General features: G+C 34.3%; 1 protein-coding gene across 4 annotated transcripts in view; it reads right to left on the bottom strand.

Annotated features, from left to right (window-relative positions):
• Positions 1-19,544, bottom strand: part of NRDC (nardilysin convertase) — a 91,423-nt gene that overhangs the window by 56,437 nt on the left and 15,442 nt on the right. For 3 of the 4 annotated variants that reach the window (XM_019937820.3, XM_019937819.3, XM_033866853.2), the window contains exons 2-6: positions 12,350-12,665; positions 9,784-9,917; positions 8,801-8,870; positions 8,559-8,640; positions 7,561-7,714 (exon numbers count right to left, since the gene is read on the bottom strand). In XM_019937820.3, coding sequence (XP_019793379.2) covers positions 7,561-7,714; positions 8,559-8,640; positions 8,801-8,870; positions 9,784-9,917; positions 12,350-12,665 — 756 coding nt within the window. The remainder of the gene's footprint in view (positions 1-7,560; positions 7,715-8,558; positions 8,641-8,800; positions 8,871-9,783; positions 9,918-12,349; positions 12,666-19,544) is intronic. The other variant, XM_019937821.3, reaches the window with a different exon arrangement.

Here is a 19,544-nt window from a genome sequence, read left to right as displayed (position 1 = left end):
AGTTGCTTGAACGTGTAGATTTTGGTCTTTTATCAAATTTGGAAAGAGTTTGGCTATTATACCTTCAAGAATACTTTCTACCCTTTTCTCATTTCCTTTTGGAACGCCTATGATACACATGTTAGTATGCTTGATGGTGTCCCACAGATCTCTGAGGCTCTGTTTATTTTTCTTCATTCCTTTTCTTTATTTCTGTTCCTCAGACTGGACAATCCCAACTAACCTTTCTTCAAGTTTGTTTACTCTTTCCTCAGCTAACTCAAATCTTCTGTTGAGCCCTTCTAGTTAATTTTTCATTTGAGTTGTACTTCTCAACTCCAGAATTTCTATTTGGTTCTATTTAATAATTTGTATCTCTTTATTGATGTTCTCTATTTAGTAAGACATCATTCTCATATTTTCCTTTAGTTCTTAGACAGTTTTCTTTAGCTCTTTGAACATAATTAAAATAGGTGATTTAGCGTAAAGAAGATGTGGCACATATATACAATGGAATATTACTCAGCCATAAAAAGAAATGAAATTGAGTTATTTGTAGTGAGGTGGATGGATCTAGAGTCTGTCATACACAGTGAAGTCAGAAAGAGAAAAACAAATACCATATGCTAACACATATATATGGAATCTAAAAAAAAAAATGTTTCTGAAGAACCTATGGGCAGGACAGGAATAAAGACGCAGATCTAGAGAATGGACTTGAGGACACGGGGAGGGGGAAGGGTAAGTGGGGACGAAGTAAGAAAGTGGCATGGACTTATATATACTACCAAATGTAAAATAGCTAGTGGGAAGCAGCCACATAGCACAGGGAAATCAGATTAGTGCTTTGTGACCACCTAGAGGGGTGGGATAGGGAGGGTGGGAGGGAGATGCAAGAGGGAGGAGATATGGGGATATATGTATATGTATAGCTGATTCACTTTGTTATAAAGCAGAAACTAACACACCATTGTAAAGCAATTATACTCCAATAAAGATGTTAAAAAAAAAAAAAAGGTGATTTAAAGTTTTTGCCTAGTAACTCCAGAATCTGGGCCTTCTTAGGGACAGTTTCTATTGACTACTGTTTTTCTGGTGTTCAGCCATACTTTCTGCATCCCTCATAACTTTCTGTTGAAAACAACATTTTAAATAATATAATGTGGCAACTCCGTAAATCAAGATTCTCCTCCCTCCTCAGGGTTTGTTATTATTGCTGTTTGCTGTTTTTACTGTTTATATATTTAGTACCTTTCTTAAACTAATTCTGTAAACTCCATATTCTTTGGCAAGTACAACCACTGCTTGGTTAGCTTAGTGATAATCTTTGGTTGAGGAGAGATTTCATTAAATGCCTTGCCAAGGGGTTGTCTGTGCATATTGGGGGATGCTTTCAACATTCAGTCAGGCAGTTTACAACTCTGCCTTAGCCATCACATCCTGCTTGCCCAGAGACTCAAGGTCAACCATGGTGACAGCTTAAGGCATTCTTAGGTCTTTCTTGAGCAGGCACACAGCCCTGGACATGACACAGCTATATGCACATATGTGACCTTCAAAATTTCCAGGAATATACTGGAGCTTTTCAAAGCCCCTTAGGATATCTCATTTTCCAGTTTTTCCTTTTAAGCTTTTTGAATAGCCTATTTGTTTGCCCCAACTGTTATCCACTGCCTCAGGTAGTCATAAAGGTAAACAACTTCCATCCAAATGTTTTCAACAAATGCCTCCAGAGAAAGATTTCTGCAAATGGGTGAGCTCCCAGTCAGGCCAAATACATAAAAATCCATGAATGGTGGTTCCCAGGAAATTACCAGACAGGTCAAATAATAAAGATTCTCCAGAATGATGTTTTTAGAGAGCTCTAAATCCATCCAGCCCCCTTCAGTGACTGCTAGACTGCTATTTTTTACTGAGATTGTGGGACCTCTTTGTTTTCGAGACTACTGTAGAGCTGGGTAGAGGGCAATGGAAATAGGGCAAGTTAAAATGCCACAAAACTCACTGTTCTTAGTAAGATTTAGTCACTCACTTGAATGAATACTCCTTGGATTGTTGCAAGCTTTTGGTTATTTCCAGAGTTCTGAAAAAGTTGATTTTGACAATTTTTGGCAATGTTCTCATTGCTTTTATAGAGGAGGGGCTTTTTGGAGGTCCTATTTCACCATTCTTCTGAGGTCAGTCTGCTTTTTATTTCATTTATTTTCATCACTTCTTTCTTCTTTCTTTGGGCATACTTTGCTGGTCTTACTCAGACTTCCTGAGATTGATCAGCTCATTAATTTTAAGCCATTCTTCTTTTCTAGCATATACATTTAAGATTATATATTTCCCTCTAAGTACTACTATAGCTGCATCCCACAACTTTTGTTCTATAATATTTTTATAATTCAGTATAAAATACTTTCTAATTTCTGATATGCTTTCGTCTTTTACCCAGGTGTTTCTTAGAAATATATTTAATTTCCAAACATAAGGCAATGTTCTAGTCGGCTTTCTGCTTCTGATTTCTAGCTAAAATTTAACTGTACACTGTGTTCAGAAGACATAATTAATATGGGTTCAATGCTTTGAAATTTGAGACTGAACTTGTGGCTTAAAATAGGGTCAACTGAAAAAATTTTGTAGTTGGAAAGTGTTAATTAGGCATTCTGTATACATCTATGAAAAAAAGTGGTAATCCTTTTGTTATAATCTTCTACATCCTTATTGATTTTACGGTTGTTCTATCAATTACTGAGAAAGGGGTGTTAAATCTCCCACTGCAGTTGGTTACTTGTTCATTGGTCTTTATATATGATTTACTGTGAGGCTATGTTAGTAGATGTGTTCAAACTGGAAATAATTATGTCTTCCTAGTTAAGTTTTATCAATATGAAGTGAGCCTTTTGAGCAACAGTAATATTTTTTGCAAGCCTTACATCTAAGTCTTGAAAACTATTTGATTGGGTTTTTAAAAATCCAGTCTGACAATGTTTAATTGGAAATTAATCCACTTACATTTAATGAGAATTACTGTTATATATGGATCAACATCTACCTCCATCCTACTTTGTACTGCTTCTCCCACTTGTTCTGTCTCTCCTACTACTTTTTTTTCTTTGAATTTATTATTAAAAAGAATTATTCCAAATGTTTTCCCTGTACTGGTTTGGAATTTTTACGCTCAAATTGTGTTCTTTTAGAAGTTACCCTTGAAAATATTACACGTATCCTTTTAACTTATCAATGTCTAACGTTAATCAATACCTTAGAAAAATACCTTTTTCTCCATCATCATTATTCCTGATTGATATGTTATTGTTGCTTTAATTCTGTACACTTTTTAAGTTTTTTAATTACTGTTTTAAGTAATCAATGTTCATTTATATTTATTCACATAAAATGACTCTCATTGTTCTTCTTTTTTTTTTTTTACATCTCTGATCTGCATTTTCCTTCTGCCTGAAATAAATTCTTTAAATTTCCTTTGGTAAGTTGGCTGGTGGCACATACTCTCAATTGTGTGTCTAAAGGTCTATTTTACAATCATTCTTACAAGATATTTTTTGCTTGGTGTAGAATGTGTGGTTGGTAGTTATTTTCTTTCAGGCTATTACAGATATCCCACTATCTTTTTTTTTTTTTTTTTTTGCGGTACGCGGGCCTCTCACTGTTGTGGCCTCTCCCATTGCGGAGCGCAGGCTCCGGATGCGCAGCCTCAGCGGCCATGGCTCACAGGCCTAGCCACTCCACGGCATGTGGGAACTTACCGGACCGGGGCACGAACCTGTGTCCCCTGCATCGGCAGGCGGACTCTCAACCACTGCGCCACCAGGGAAGCCCCCCCCACTATCTTTTAGCTTCCACTACTGCTGTTGAAAAGTCATCCATCAGACTAACTAATATGACTTTGAAGGAGTTCTGCCCTTCCATCTTGCAAAGATTTTCTATATTTGGTTTTCTGTAGTCACTATATCTTTCTATATGTGGATGTCTTTTAATATACACTTTTGGAATTAGTTAAACTTCTTTAACGTCTGATTTGATGTTCTGGAAATTTTCCAGTGACCAAACCTTCAAGTATTTTGTCTACTCTATCTTTCTCTCCTCTCCTTCTAGGACCCCAGGTAAATACATATTTGACATTTTCACTCTATCCACTATGCCCCTTTTCCTTTTTTTCTGTACCTTTCATCTTTTTTCTCTTCATACTGTATTAGGGATTTCTTTTGGTCTATCTTCCAATTCACAAATTCTATCTTCATCTATAGCTACTCTTTTCTTAAACTTGTCCATTGGGTTTCAATTTCAATTATCATGTCTCAGTTCAAAATGCTCTTTCTTTTTTTTATATTTCAAATCCCATAGGTCACATTTTATAGTTTCCTATGCCTTGCAACTGTATTCAAACTTGTCCCTTATTTCTTTAAAATTGAATCGTTTTTGTAATCGTACATTCCAATCTCTAAGATTTCTAAGGCATTAAAAGTCTTTTTCTGTTTTCTGTTCTCATTCATGTTGTCTTGTTTTGTTGTGTGCCGGCTTATGTGTGACTGAATGCTGGTCACTCTACTTGAAAAACTGTTTATAGGAGTAATGTAAAGCATAAAATAAAGGTATTTTCCTTTTGAGAGGATTTGTGTTTGCTTCTCTTGGGCATCAGAGAACACTACCAGCTCTGGACCATGTTAAATCACAATCAAGGCTTAAGGTTTGCTAGACAACTCAGGCATTTTGAAAGCAGGCTGTAATTCCTCAGGATGGCTAATCCATTTCTTCAACCTGAGGGTGATGCCTTCTGGAGTCCCAGTTTATCATGAGAAGGGCATCCTGTTAGACAACCCACCATATGAACATCCTGGGCTTTGATAATTCTTGCTCTTGCCCTGAAATACTGATAAACCAAAGTTCAAATTTACTGAAATTAGCAAATGCCACCAGGGCAAAAGCAGCTTCCATTCTCATTTACTTACTAGAGTAAAAATTCAGTCATCTCCTCAACTTTTTATTTAAATGATTCAAGATACTGATAAACAATGTGACCTGTGAAGGAATTGGATTTTAGTGACTTATTAAAAAATACTGGCACTTAATCCACGCTATATAAGAGTCCTTTGAAAATGATCCAAAGACTTTTTATGCCTTACTAACTGTAGAAGTGTAATATTTTCATATTTATTATAGTATAGGCAATGCTTAATGCTCTACCACTATCTACCATTTATGGCATGAATTCATGGTTTGATATTCTTATTTATTTCTCCTATTAAGCAGTAGCATTCTTCTTATTAATTCTGATAGGTTCTTTTTCTTTTAAGTAGAAATAATCTATAATAAATGTGTAAATATCTTTTGATTTCCTGAAGTAGTCCTTAGATTTCAAATACATAGAATTTCTTAAGAAGAAATGAAACAAGTTCTTTAACTAGACTTTATACCAAGTTGCATCATCTCTGAGGTGGTCAGAATTTATTCAACATATCCCTTGCCTATTCTTTTTTCCAATGAAGTGGATTTTTTCCTTCTTTATATCTGGATATAACCAAATATAAAGTCATGAGAATTCAACTTGTCTACTGCTTAAGCTTTCTTCACACATAAAGACCTGTTTCGATGTTGTGAAACTTGGAAGCTGAAAACTTTGAAACAAGAGCAAACATGCAGTCATCGTAAAAGTATTCCTAATTTTCTCATGGCTTTTTTTTTTCTTTTTGGCCGTGCGGCATGTGGGATCTTAGTTCCCCAACCAGGGATTGAACCTGCACCCCCTGAAATGGAAGCGTGGAGTCTTAACCACTGGACGGCCAGGAAAGTCCCAGAGTATTCCTAATTTTCTAAGTTTAAAGAAAAGATAAATTTGGGCATCATTTGCATTGCCTTTGTTAATTTCTTTTGTCTCTATTCTTTCGTTTGTTATTTGGGAATTACATGTTTAATTAGAGAAACACTGAGATCAAATATATGTGCTATAAGCATGTCCTTAAGTATATGATTAAAAAAGAGCTATAAACTAGTTCACTGAATGTAAGTAGACAGCCATATTTTAGATTAATGAAGAAAAACCACTAAGTTGTATCCTATTATAAATATTGTCATCAAAGTAATTGTATCAATTTTAATGGAATTTTGGCATTGTTTTAGGAAAAAAAGTTGTTAATTTGGGGGTTCAAGAACACATAAAGGGGCTTCCCTGGTGGCGCAGTGGTTGAGAGTCCGCCTGCCGATGCAGGGGACAAGGGTTCATGCCCCGGTCCGGGAAGATCCCACATGCCATGGAGAGGCTGGGCCCGTGAGCCATGGCCGCTGAGCCTGCGCGTCTGGAGCCTGTGCTCCGCAACGGGAGAGGCCACAACAGTGAGAGGTCCGCGTACCGCAAAAAAAAAAAAAAAAAAAGAAAAAGAAGAACACATAAAATATTTATTTCATTGAAAATAATGGTATATGCTTTCAACTTACAGGAATTTACCTAAAAGTTTTCTCAGGGTCAAATTAATCTCTTAAGGGATGAGACAATTTAAGAAAACTGGACCTTTGTCATGTTTTGAGATTTTTTTTTTTTGCCATTTCTGTTTTGATTTTATGGCATTTTTTTCTATTAAAGAAAAACTGTGTTAATTCATTCAAGAAATATCAAGTATCTGCCAAATTCTTGATGCTGGAGATATATCAACAAAAAATAGTCCAAAATTTCTGCCCTCAGGGCTTACATTATACTGGTCAAACTTGAGATTTCTTTTTTTTATATTTCAATCTTATATTTATCTAGATTTTGGTATAAAGTGACTCCTTTTTTTCCAGCGTAGGCTTTGGTTTACAACCTTGTGATAGCAAAGCTCTACTAATGCCCTGACATAAACTTTCTAGAAGACAATTTTGCAGTGAGTATCAAAAGTTCTTCTAAAAAAAGCTTTAAAAATATTCATGAAAATAGAAATTTCACTCCTTAGAACTTAACTAAAAGAAATAATTAAGGATGTACACAAAGATTAGGATATTCATCATAGCATTACAATACTAGAAAACTGGAAACAATTCAACTGTCCAATAATATGTGACTGGCTGAACAGATTATGGTACTTCTATATAATATGAATCATAAACAATCACTTAAAATCATGCTTTATAAATTATAAAATTATATGTAAAAGTGATATACCTTGTTTAAAAATATGAAAAGATATGAACAAGCTGATCCCATATATGAGTATAGATAGCTATATTCCAAAATATCAATCACGGTTAACTCTAGATTATGAAATTGGGAGCAATCTTATCTCTTTTTGCTTCTCTGTTTTTCCATATTTTCTACTAAATTAGAAAATAACAATTGCAATAATGAGTCAATAGAGACTATGTTATGTACAAAACTCAAAAGGTGTTTAAAGGGCTTCAGTTTAATCTTTAAAACAAAGACTAAGGATTACAAAACAAGAGCCAAGGCGTATTTATAATTTGCTCTTTTCTCCAAATAAAGTATTGTGACAATTCTACAGAATTAGAACACTGCTAGAAAAGAAATACCATAGAATAATGCCCAATATTTCCAATTGTAAGGTGGCATTAGATAATCAAAATAAAAATACATTTTGAGTTAATTACCTATCCAGGGCTTCTTTGAAGTACTTCCTCTGGACATCAAACTGAAAGACTGTACGTTCACAATCCGTTGAAGCATTATCACTACCCCCATGTTTCTTCAGGAAGGCGTCAAACCCATTCTCATCTGGATATTTCAAACTACCCATGAATACCACTAAGTGGAAAGAACACAAAGTCACAGAACACAAAGATACAGACAATGTTTTTATTAACAAGGATGAAATTTCTCATATGCAGAAAAAAAAAAAAGAAGAAAATATGTCATGAACAATGGTTACGTCTGGATAATACTTTCTTCATTACACTTCTGTTTTTGTAATTTTCTATAACGTTCATATATTACTTTTATTCTCAAAGCCTAAACATTTTATTTTTAATGAAAGAAATACATAATTTATTTGTGAAAAGGTTAAAATGTAAACACAGACATATAAACAGATTAATTTCTACTGTAAAATCTCATGAGAAGTTTACCCTCAACTATTGAATAGCTTAGAAAACCAGAACACAAAAAAATGAGTAATTTAAGTATCATAACTGTATAGCATTCACAAAGGTTTTACTTGGGTACATTCATAATTAAACTGAAGATTTTCTGTTTTATTTTGATATTAATCATGCCTTTTTATTTTATTTCTGATGCTTTGACATCTTGAGGCCTTGCCAGCCCTGGAAGAGACTGCCCCTCCCAAGGCTACAGACTAAATTCCTAGAGGTTAGCAATTTTCTCCTGATTTGTTGGGCTTCCTGTACCTGAATAATAAAACCTACATTTTAAAATAGTTTTCTAAGTGGTTTCACTCTAATCTTCAAAATAAGTGCACTCAAGGAGATTAAAATTAAGTCTTCCCCTATGATATCCACTAAAATTTTTTCTTAGTTTTTCTCTTATTAAACAAATTATAATTCTACCAAACCAGTTACTTATCTTTGAAATCATTTCATTCAAATTTAGAGGGAAAAACACACCCGGGAATGATATTTTACAAAGATCTTACTGTGCTCCAAAAAGTGTGCCAGCCCTGGCAGGTCATCTGGATCAGCAAAACTCCCAACTCCAACACAAAGAGCCGCTGCAGACTGGAGTAAGTAGAACACATACAAATAAACAGTGAGTCAATCCTAAAGGAATAATATTATCATCTCATTTTAAAGATTCACTTGGAGATGGACTTTTTCCAATAGAAAGTAACAAAATTCTTTCCCTGAGAATCAGGAGGAGCAGCAAAGTGAAACTCACCAGAACTGTGTCAGTTTCACCCTGCTGCTCCTCCTCTTGCCATCCTGCCAAATGCTGAAGAGGTGCAGACCTAAGGAAAAAAGCAGAAACAGACAGAAAAAAGCGAAGGGGGACTGGCCAGCCCACCCAAGTATTATATTGTGCCAGCATTTCAAAGTTCTGGACCAAGTTTGTTTCCTGATTTATCAGATTTCAGAAATCTGCAGAAGTAATATACCTGAGTAGATTCTGTCTAAAGATCTCTAAGCAATTAAAGGCTCTCTGTGTTCAGTAACTCAGTTACTAGATGGAAACTTCTCAATATGTTACTCAGAAAATCTTGTTTTTATTAAAACAGGGCATAAAATAACAAGTCAGGAAAACATCTAACAAAGAAAATAAATAAATGGTTAAGAAAGAAAATCTTTAACTATTAAAAAACTACAGAACTAAACTTTAAAGAGGCTTTTTAGTTCTTCACTTCTTATTGAAGATATATAAAATACTTATTGGTTGATATTCTCCCAATACCTTGGGAAAATCAGTTTCCAACAAAATAGATGGTCAGGAGGCATACCAAATTCTGCATTTAAAATGATCAGGGCATACCATTATATCATTATAAGTTAAAAGATACAAAAGGGGAGAGAAAAATAGTCAATTTGAATCCTTGAGGATAGAAAGTTGAATTATTAACTTTCCCAAATTTTACAAATGTCAATTTTAAAGGGCTAACAGATTCGATGACACAAGACTGTTTTGATAAATGGTTATCCTCTTAGAGGGCTTTTAAAAAATAGCATACACCTGGTATAAAGTCTAACCATGTGTCAGAGGAGAAAAAAAAAAAAAAGTACGTTTTTGGAAGAACCAAATAGTCTCACTTGATACCATAAATCCCATACTTAAGCCTTAGGCACATAAACTCAGTTACAACATGAGGGAATATCCACTTCTTTAAGGCACAGTCTAACCTGTTCTGTGATGTTTAATAGATGCCTAACCTGCTTTCAGCTCCAACTACCCCATAAAGTTTTCTTGTCTCGACCAGCAGGGTTGAAGACATTTTTGTATAAGTTGACTTAAACCACAGTCTATCAGTCAGCTTTGACAACAGCAAAAACAGGCTCTGCAATTGCTAGAAAAGAAATTCATACTTGAGAATTATCTACCCAAGAAATTCATACTTGAAAAATTCATACTTGAGAATTGACTTAAGAAAGGCCTAAACAAATCATAATTCAGCATATATCATATTTAAATTCCAATCTTGTTAATTTATCAAAGCTTTCAGATTAAGAACAATTTCCTTTTGAGAGAAGAAAATAGAGGGGATAAAAATGATAACTCAAAAGAGTAGTTAACTTGCTAATTAGGTAAAAGTTCTCCAAAAACCTCAAAATTTTTTCTTCCCACTACCCTTATAAATTCACATATTTATCTTGAACACATTTCACATTTTTCAAACAAAAAATCATAAAACCGCTGCAAACCCTATACTACTCTTAAGCCACCTCTTACCTAGACTATCTACGTTATTTCCCTTTTGTAGGCATTTATTCATTCAATGAATATAAATCATTTTCCCAGATCATGGGATCAAAGGAAAGCCTTTCACTCGTGTACCCACTGCATCTGAATCTAAACAATTCGATCTCTTCTTCAAATTGCATTAGGTTCCTCCATTCCTTTCTAATATCCAGAGAATTAGCTATCAATATCTTATGAGGGAATATATCATACCAAGTTCTCAGAAAAGAAAGGCAGCATCTAAGCCATTTTTTAAATGATCTCTAGAATGTGACCTTACTGCTTCTAGACGAGGTAACATTTGGAGTTTGATGCACTTAAGCAAGATAAAAAGGGGTACCCAAAATACTGGATGCACATATTCATTTGTCAAAGAGGTTCACAATTTCTGTATAAATCTAAGATATTTTATTATATCTTGACAATAAAATTGGCTGTCAAAACAATTCTTAATTTAATCCTAGAGTTTTGCTCATCAGTTGATAGAAGGTATACAGAAGTCCAAAACACAGGAAAAGCTACAAATAGACAGACATATAGAAAGAAACTTACAGACAAGGAATATTCAGTTATGAAGTTATAACACAGTAAGTTTTGGAGCTAAAATGGACTTTAAAATTTATGTAACCTAATTCTCTTGTTTTAGAAATGAGAAAAAAATGAGAAAATGAAAAGGCCTAAGATCATTCAGAAAGATAGTGACAGACTCAGAATTAGAATTCAGGTTTCCTGACTGTCAATGTTCTTTCCATTTCTGACTTTTATCATTTCTTCCCTTCTATTATTCCTCTATTTGGAATTACTAGATCTATTTTAAATTAAAAGTGAATTTATTAATTCCCAATTTACTTACAAAGACTTTAGTATAAACTATCAAGTAGCATATATATATATATTTTTTTTCCCCCAGTGTTTTGGTTTTCATCCCTAAAGCTTTCCAAGCTAAAACCACTTGACCTATCTTGCTCTCCCAAAACAGGCATCACTCACAATCTGAATAGCAAGGGCAAATAGCTTCTTTAAACATGACTCAATCCCTCCAACACCTCAGTGAAAGAATTGCCACAATCTTCTTTAAAAAAAAAATTTTTTTTTCCAGGAAGAGTTATCTATCAAAGAATTTATTTAGGCCATATCTGCTACTTAAATCTCACATCTTCACACTTTGAGAGCTGACTTTATAGTATTATACATATGACCTTTAGATTTTAGTGTTAATAATCTGAACTTTAATTCATTCTTTGAGGACTGTACCATGTTGAATGCATTATCAATATTCAAGATACTAGCTTTAACAAACATTTGCTGATCAATTCCACTATAATAGCTCCAGAATATTATCCTCCAATATAGGTATTTCCTACTGCAAAATGGAAACATTCTTAAAAAAATATCCAGAGAGGAAAATTATCTCTATCAAGCCCTACTTATCTATTCACCTATTGTCATTATATGTTTCACTAACTAAGCTCAACTCCCCATTTCTATTTCATTTCTTCCAATTTACTTATTATTTATTCAGACCTCTGGTGCTTCCTCATAAAAAGAGATAAATCAGATTCAATTACCAAGACAGAAATTACCCATATGAGGACTCTTAGAACCCTAGGCCCAGGTGAGGACTCTACACTAGCCTTGTTCTTTTATTATGCTTTTTCCAGTCTCTCCAAGGATGATACTCTCTCTTATTCCTCTATCCCAGGCTAAGAATTATGCGGATCCTCACCTCCAGACATTTGTTTTTAAAACATATAACGCAGTCAAATACTACCAGTGATTACCTCTGAGAGTTATGGTTATGGGCAACTTTTATATTTTTGTTTTTCTTTATTTTCCATTAGCTTCTATAATAAGCATTTGTCACTTTTAAAATTAGAGCAAAACATTTTTTTAAATGTAATCTTTATACAGAATAAATATACCTTTACTAAGATCAAAAGATATATATTTCCTTTTGGCCATTAAGAGATAAACATAACTTTGGAACTTATCCCAAAGAATTCCCAAATTAGAAAAAGATATAACAGACATGATTCACACCTGTTTTTCGGTGGTTTTCTTTCTAGCTTCTGCCCTCTCTTCTAATTCTTCCAATTCATTATCCTCAGTATCAAGATCATCATCATCATGTTCATCATCATCATCAAACTCATCTTCATCATCAAAACCCTCTTCATCATCTTCTATTTCCGCTCCAGAATCTTCATCATCATCGTCGTCGTCGTCATCATCTTCTTCTTCTTCTTCCTCCTCTTCTTCTTCCTCTTCATCATCTGTTGCATCACCCATTTTACCTTCCACATTACTTAGGTCTGAAATCAAAAGTGCCTGCAAGCCATTTCGTAATTTGATGTATCTAAAAAAAAAAAAAGAAAAAAAAAATCACTAAACATTTGAGTCAGCCATTCATTATAGTACACCAATGCAAGTGATCAGCTTACCAGAATTATTTTAAAAATCCAAGTACACACACACACACACACACACACACACTATTTTTAAACTAATGAAAACTGGTTGATTGTGAGGAGAACCTCAAAAGCTTATCAGTTTCCAAGTATCTACAGGGAAAGGATAAGAGAGATGCTTCCCTGTTTGTATTTTCTAAATACAGGGAATCTACCCTGTTTGTATTTTTAATTTTGAACTATGAAAATATATTTACCTATTCAAAAACTAAATTTTAGAAGTTAAACATAGACAACAAACCCACCACCCAGCCTCCCTTACTATTTTTTTTAGCTTATAAGTATTTAATAAACATTCTACCATACCAGAAGACCTACCCTAAAAGAGACATATCACTCAATATACAGAGCAGTCATATCAGCTTAAATATTGAATCAAAATCTCATTATATTTAAACTCTGTTGATTCCTTTTGGTACAATGTGTTTGATTTTTTATACCAGTCTCCAAAGATGCTTTTATGAACTAAGAAAATGGCTACATCTCTAAGAAAAGTAAATCCCACAGACTAGTAGCACCGCTGTAAGCATGACTATCCTAATTAGTAAAACTGTTGTGCCAGTTTGATGACTGAGTACCTATGACAAACTTCTCGCATTTATACTCATTGTTCAGTGTGTTAGTCAATAAACATTTACTTAGCAGCCTGAAGTGTATAAGATACATTAAGGGTAAAGAGAATAAAATCACATTATTCATCCTCAGGCACTCACTAGTACAATACAATAAAGCCAGTACAATACAGAATGACAGAGGTAAACACAGGTTGTTAGAAAGAAGGAAGCAGTCAGGGAAGGCTTCTGAGATAAGGTACACTTAACCTGAGCATTGAAGATGGGGAAAAAAAAAAGTTTTCTAGCAGAAACTATAAAAAATAACATGCAACAAGAAAAGGAGCCTATGAGTCAAGATGGAAGACAAAAAACATGGATTTATCTCCTTCCCATATCAAAATTCACATTTAAAAAACAGCGGGCTTCCCTGGTGGCGCAGTGGTTGAGAGTCCGCCTGCTGCGCCCCCGTCCGGGAAGATCCCACATGCCGCGGAGTGGCTAGGCCCGTGAGCCATGGCCGCTGAGCCTGCGCGTCCGGAGCCTATGCTCCGCAACGGGAGAGGCCACAGAAGTGAGAGGCCCAAGTACCGCAAAAAAAAAAAAAAGTTATGGTTATTTTTTGTTTTGGCTTTGTTTGAGAACAAAATCACAACAGACTTTGAAAATGTTAGCATAGGAAACCATAAACAAGACGAAAAGACAACCTACAGCATGGAAGAAAATAGCTGCAAATGATACAACCAACAAGGGGTTAATTTCCAAAATGTACAAACAGCTCATATAACTCAATATCAAAAAAACAAACAACTCAATCAAAAAATGGTCAGAAGACCTAAATAGACATTTCTCCAAAGAAAACGTACAGGTGGCCAACAGATACATGAAAAGATGCTCAATATCACTAATTATTAGAGAAATACAAATCAAAACTACAATGAGGTACCATCTCACACCAGTCAGAATGGCCATCATCAAAAAGTCTACAAATAATAAATGCTAGAGAGGGTGTGGAGAAAAAGGAACCCTCCTACACTGTTGGTGGGAATGTAAATTGGTGCAGCCACTATGGAAAATAGTATGAAGGTTCCTTAAAAAAACTAAAAACAGAGTTACCATATGATCCAGCAATCCTACTCCTGGGCATATATCCAGAAAAAATGAAAACTCTCATTTGAAAAGATACATGCACACCAATGTTCACAGCAGTGCTATTTATAATAGCCAAGACATGGAAGCAACCTAAGTGTCCATCAACAGATGAATGGATAAAGAAGATGTTACACACACATGCACACATACACACACACACACAGTGAAATATTACTTAGCCATAAAAAAAGAATGAAATACTGCCATCTGCAGCAACATGGATGGACCCAGAGATTACCATACTGAGTGAAGTAAGTCAGGGAGAGAAAGACAAATATTATATCACTTATATGTGGAATCTAATACAAATGAATTTATTTACAAAACAGAAACAGACTCACAGACGTAAAAAACAAACTTATGGTTACCAAAGAGGAAAGGGAGGGCGGGGAGAAATAAGTTAGTAGTATGGGATTAAAAGATACACACCACTATATATAAAATAGATAAACAACAAGGATTTATGTATAGCAAAGGGAACTATATTCAATATCTTATAGTAATGAAAAAGAATCTGAAAATATATTATATTTATACATGTATAACTGAATCACTTTGCTGTATACCTGAAACTTACACATTAATGTAAATCAACTATACTTCAATAAAAGAAAGAAAAGGATGCCATTACGCAGACCAGAAGTTTTTAGAAATTATTAGAAAACATGTGAATTTAATCAGATTAATGGAGAAAATAGAAAAGAGAACATGACAAGGTATTAGTTCTTCCCAAGAAAGTCTGAAAAAAAGCCTACACTACCCACTCCCACCCCACACACATACCTCAAGTCTATCCTTAGCAGCCTGAAGAAAGCAGATCAGGTGTATTATGGGCTAACTTGTGTTCCTCCAAAAGTCTTATGTAAAAAGTCTTAACCTCAGAATGTGACTGTATTTAGAAATAAGGTCTTTAAAGATGTGATTAAGTTAAAATGAGGCCATTAGGGTGGGCCCTAGTCTAATCTGACTGGTGTCCTGATTAAGAGGAGGAAATCTGGACACACAGATACTGGACATGCCCACACACAGATCAAAGAGCAGATGGGGAGACAGCAAGAAGACCGTCAACTGCAAGCCAAAGGGAGAGGCCTCAGAAGAAACCAAACCTACTGACAGCTTTATCTTGGACTTCTAACCTCCAGAATTGTAAGAAAATTAATTTCTGTAGTTTAAGTCACTTTGGTATTCTGTTATGGCAGCCCTAACAAACTAATACAAGGCCATTTCTCTTTTCAAAATCCATCAATGGCTTCCCATCATACTTGGAATAAAATCCAAAATCCTTACCAGGGCCTAGAAAGCTCCACATAATCTGGCGCCCCACCACTTCTCCAAACTTCTTTCCTACTCTTCCCTCATTCTCTTTGCTCTGACCAAAACGTTATTGTTCTTTCTTGAACATCTGCTCCATCTCTTTCAAGTCTTTGCTAAAATGTCCCCTTTTCAAACACGCTTTCTCTGACGCACTATCTAATATTGCACCCCAGTCCATCCCTATCCTCTTTTATCCTGTTTTAACTTTTTTCACACTATTTATCATCACTTGTTTTTGTTTTTTAGTTTTTTGGGGTTTTTAAAAACTTTTCTGTCTGCACCTTTAGAAAGTTAGCTCTGAGGGCAGGACTTTTCTTTTTCTTCATAGCTATATTCCCAGCACCTAAGACATTGCCTGGCACTTAGGAAACATTTAAGAAATATTTGTTGAATGAACAAAAGAATGTTAATGCCTAAAGGGGACCTGATACGTGATAGATACTTAATATCTGCTAAATGAAACAAAATATCAAGTAGTTTTATAAAATAAATAAAATTATGTGTACACATATACACACTAAATGTACATAAAGGTATAGCAAAAGAACTAAAAGGATACAAACCAAATGTAACAATAATATATACATCTGGAGAGAGGAATAAAAGTAGAGCAAGATACGAGAACTTTCATGCTTTACTCTATAATTTCTACATATTTTTCAATCTTTTGTAATAAAAATACAATCACTTATTTGTATAATAAAAATAATTTAATGAAAATCCAAAACCCACTCCATAACAAATTAAGAACACACACACACACACCCCCCTTAGCTTTACAGAGAGTTAACTTCTACAAAATCATCAAATCCATTTAAAGATAATTATGGACAAAATGCTCTTCATCATCACTTCTATTCAGCACTGTATTAGAAGTCCTAGCAAATGAAAATAGATCCACAATATAAATAAACAAAATAGATTTATACAGCAAAGATACTGAAAGCTAAAACAATTCATTGCAAAAATATACGATTACCAAGAGAATGCAAGAGAATTTAAAATATATATATATTAGTATAGTATGAAGAGTTCAGCAAAGCATCCAAATCAAGAACCATGAACGAAAATCATGAATTTCCTATATACCAAAAGTAACCAATTAAAATGAGATTTAAATAAAAGATCCTATTCACAAAAGCAAAAGAAACTATAAATATATATCTAATAATAACACCTCATATTTTAAGTGTATTAACTTATATGTCTTAACCCATTTAATCTTCATAATAACCCTAATGAGTTATAATTCCCATTTTATGGATGAGGAAACTAAAGCGCGCGCACACACACACACACACACACACACACACACAAAATAAAGGATTTTTATTTGCCCAAGCTTAGCAGGGATTGAACCCAAGTAGCATGGCACCAGAAGCCATTCTGTTCCTCATCCAACATGAGGAAAACTAGAAAATTTTACAGGAGAAAATAACAGACGTAACTAGTCATACCATGTCATTGCAATGGGAACTTCAATATTACAAAGATATAAATTCTTCCCCCAAATTAATCTATAAATTCAAGGCAATTCCAATTTTAAAATCCCAGTAAGTGTGTGTGTGTGTGTGTGTGTGTGTGTGTGTGTGTGTGTGTAACTTGGCATACTGATTCTAAAATTCATATGGACCAAAAAAAAACCCAAAAATGCCAAGAACATTTTGAAAAGGGAAAACATGAGAGGGAACTGTCTTACCAATTATAAAAATAAATATTTTAAAGCAATTAAAATTAAAGAGTATACTGGAACAGGAACACCTACAGATCAATTTAAGAAAACAGGTTCTAGAAACAGAAAAATGTTTATAATATTGTTGCAATACTTTATTATAATTCAATAAATGATGTTGAAACAATAGATAATTCATTTAGGGAGATAAAATAGCCATCTCTATCTTACACCTAACACATATAAATTCACATAGCTTACAGAGCTAAAAGAAAAAAAAGTCTTAAAAGTATTTATGAGAAAATATTGCTATAATATTGGCATGAAGAAAATTTATGCTAAACAAGATACAAAATCCAGAAGCTATAAAGGGTGGGGGGGGGAGGAAAGATTTCACTATATTCTAATTTAAAACTTTTCTAAAACAAAACATCATAAATTAAATCAAAGAGAAAAGTACATATTGAGAGAAAAGAATAACAATATACATGAGTCCCTTCAAATCAATAAGAGCAAAAACCAAAAACTAATAAAAATAGGTTTAAAAATATATACAAACATTTCAAGAAGAAATACAAGATGTCTAATAAATGAAATGATGCTGAACCTTAGCAGAAATCAAAGATAATCAACTGAAAACAACAAAATATTTTTCATCCAGCAAATTAGCTAAATTTGTATTGCTATCCAATACTGACAAGGGGACAGGGTATTCTCACACACTTGCTTATGAATCTCAGTGGGTACAGTATTTTTGTTGGAGAATATGGCCATACCTATTTTCTTAAAAATGTAAACTCTGCATACGTTTCAACCCAGTGATTTCATTTCTATATATCTTATAGAAATGTTCACACACATGCACAAAGATATGTCAACAATGTTCACTGCAGCAACATTAGTGGTAGAGAAAAATTGGAAATCATCCAAATGTCCATATATAGAAAAATATGCAAATACATTATCTCATAGCCATACCACAGTATACTATATAGCCTTCAAGACCTCATTTCCATATACAGAGAGAAAACCATTAGCGACTCAGGTTCTATCTTAAATTGCTATTTTTAGACCTAGACTATGCTAAATCATTATAGGTCAAAAAAGGGTACTTGGGGGGCTAACTTTGTAATTATATAACTCGTCATTACCTCCCCCCAAACCATGTAGTCTCAATTATTTGTGTGTGTGTGTGTGTGTGTGTGTGTGTGTGTGTAAATTTTTGGAGGGGTAGGGCTCTTCTAAGATGTCTAAGAAAACCTCTCTCCCTCTAGCTTATTCAACTTGTCTACCTTTATTTGGTTTCATCCTCACACTGCTCCTGTACTGACTATAAAGACTGAAGTAGGGAATTCCCTGGCAGTTCAGTGGTTAAGACTCGGTGCTTTCACTGCCAGGCCCAAGTTGGGGAACTAAGATCCCACAGACTGCAATGGCATGGACAAAAAAAAAAAAAAAAAAAAAAGACTGAAGTATATTTTTCAAACCAAGCCCAAGAATCAAGAATGTGGCATTATTTTCTTTATAATAAAGTATCCACCCACTCATTTTTATTTGTTCCTTAATTAAATGAACCAACCTTTTGTGAAGCCACTTCCAGTCACTAAAATTACCACAGTTAAGAGCTCATGTATTTAAATCCAAAAATACTTGAGACCATATAGTGGGGGGCAGGGGACGGGTAGTGACAAGTTACATAATTACAAAGTACCGTCTTTTAACCTAAAAAGATTTAGTACTCTCTTTCTAGACCTGGAATTAACAATTTAAGGCTAGAGCCTTAGTCATTAACTACTGTATAGTACATTTGAAACTTTAGACATCTTTGCAGTTTAAAGCTGCAGACCTGGTTTAAGAAGTCCATAAAAGCATTCATTGTTATGCTCACCAAACCATTAAAAATTAAATCCCTGTTCAGTTTTGCCTATAATTCTAGGCCAGTTGCAAATCTCAAGTTAAAACAGTCCACATAGTAAAGCTGATATGGCCTGCCTGAGTCAGCTAAAGCCTTCTCACCCAAGCTGCATTAGTTTAAAGCTAACCATACAACTTGTTTAAAAAAAGAAGAAAAAGATGGG

The sequence above is a fragment of the Tursiops truncatus genome, chromosome 1 (genome assembly GCF_011762595.2).
Source record: "Tursiops truncatus isolate mTurTru1 chromosome 1, mTurTru1.mat.Y, whole genome shotgun sequence".
Classification (NCBI taxonomy): Eukaryota; Metazoa; Chordata; class Mammalia; order Artiodactyla; family Delphinidae; genus Tursiops; species Tursiops truncatus.
Note: the sequence above shows the minus strand (reverse complement) of the source record. Positions and strands in the feature narration are given on the sequence as shown.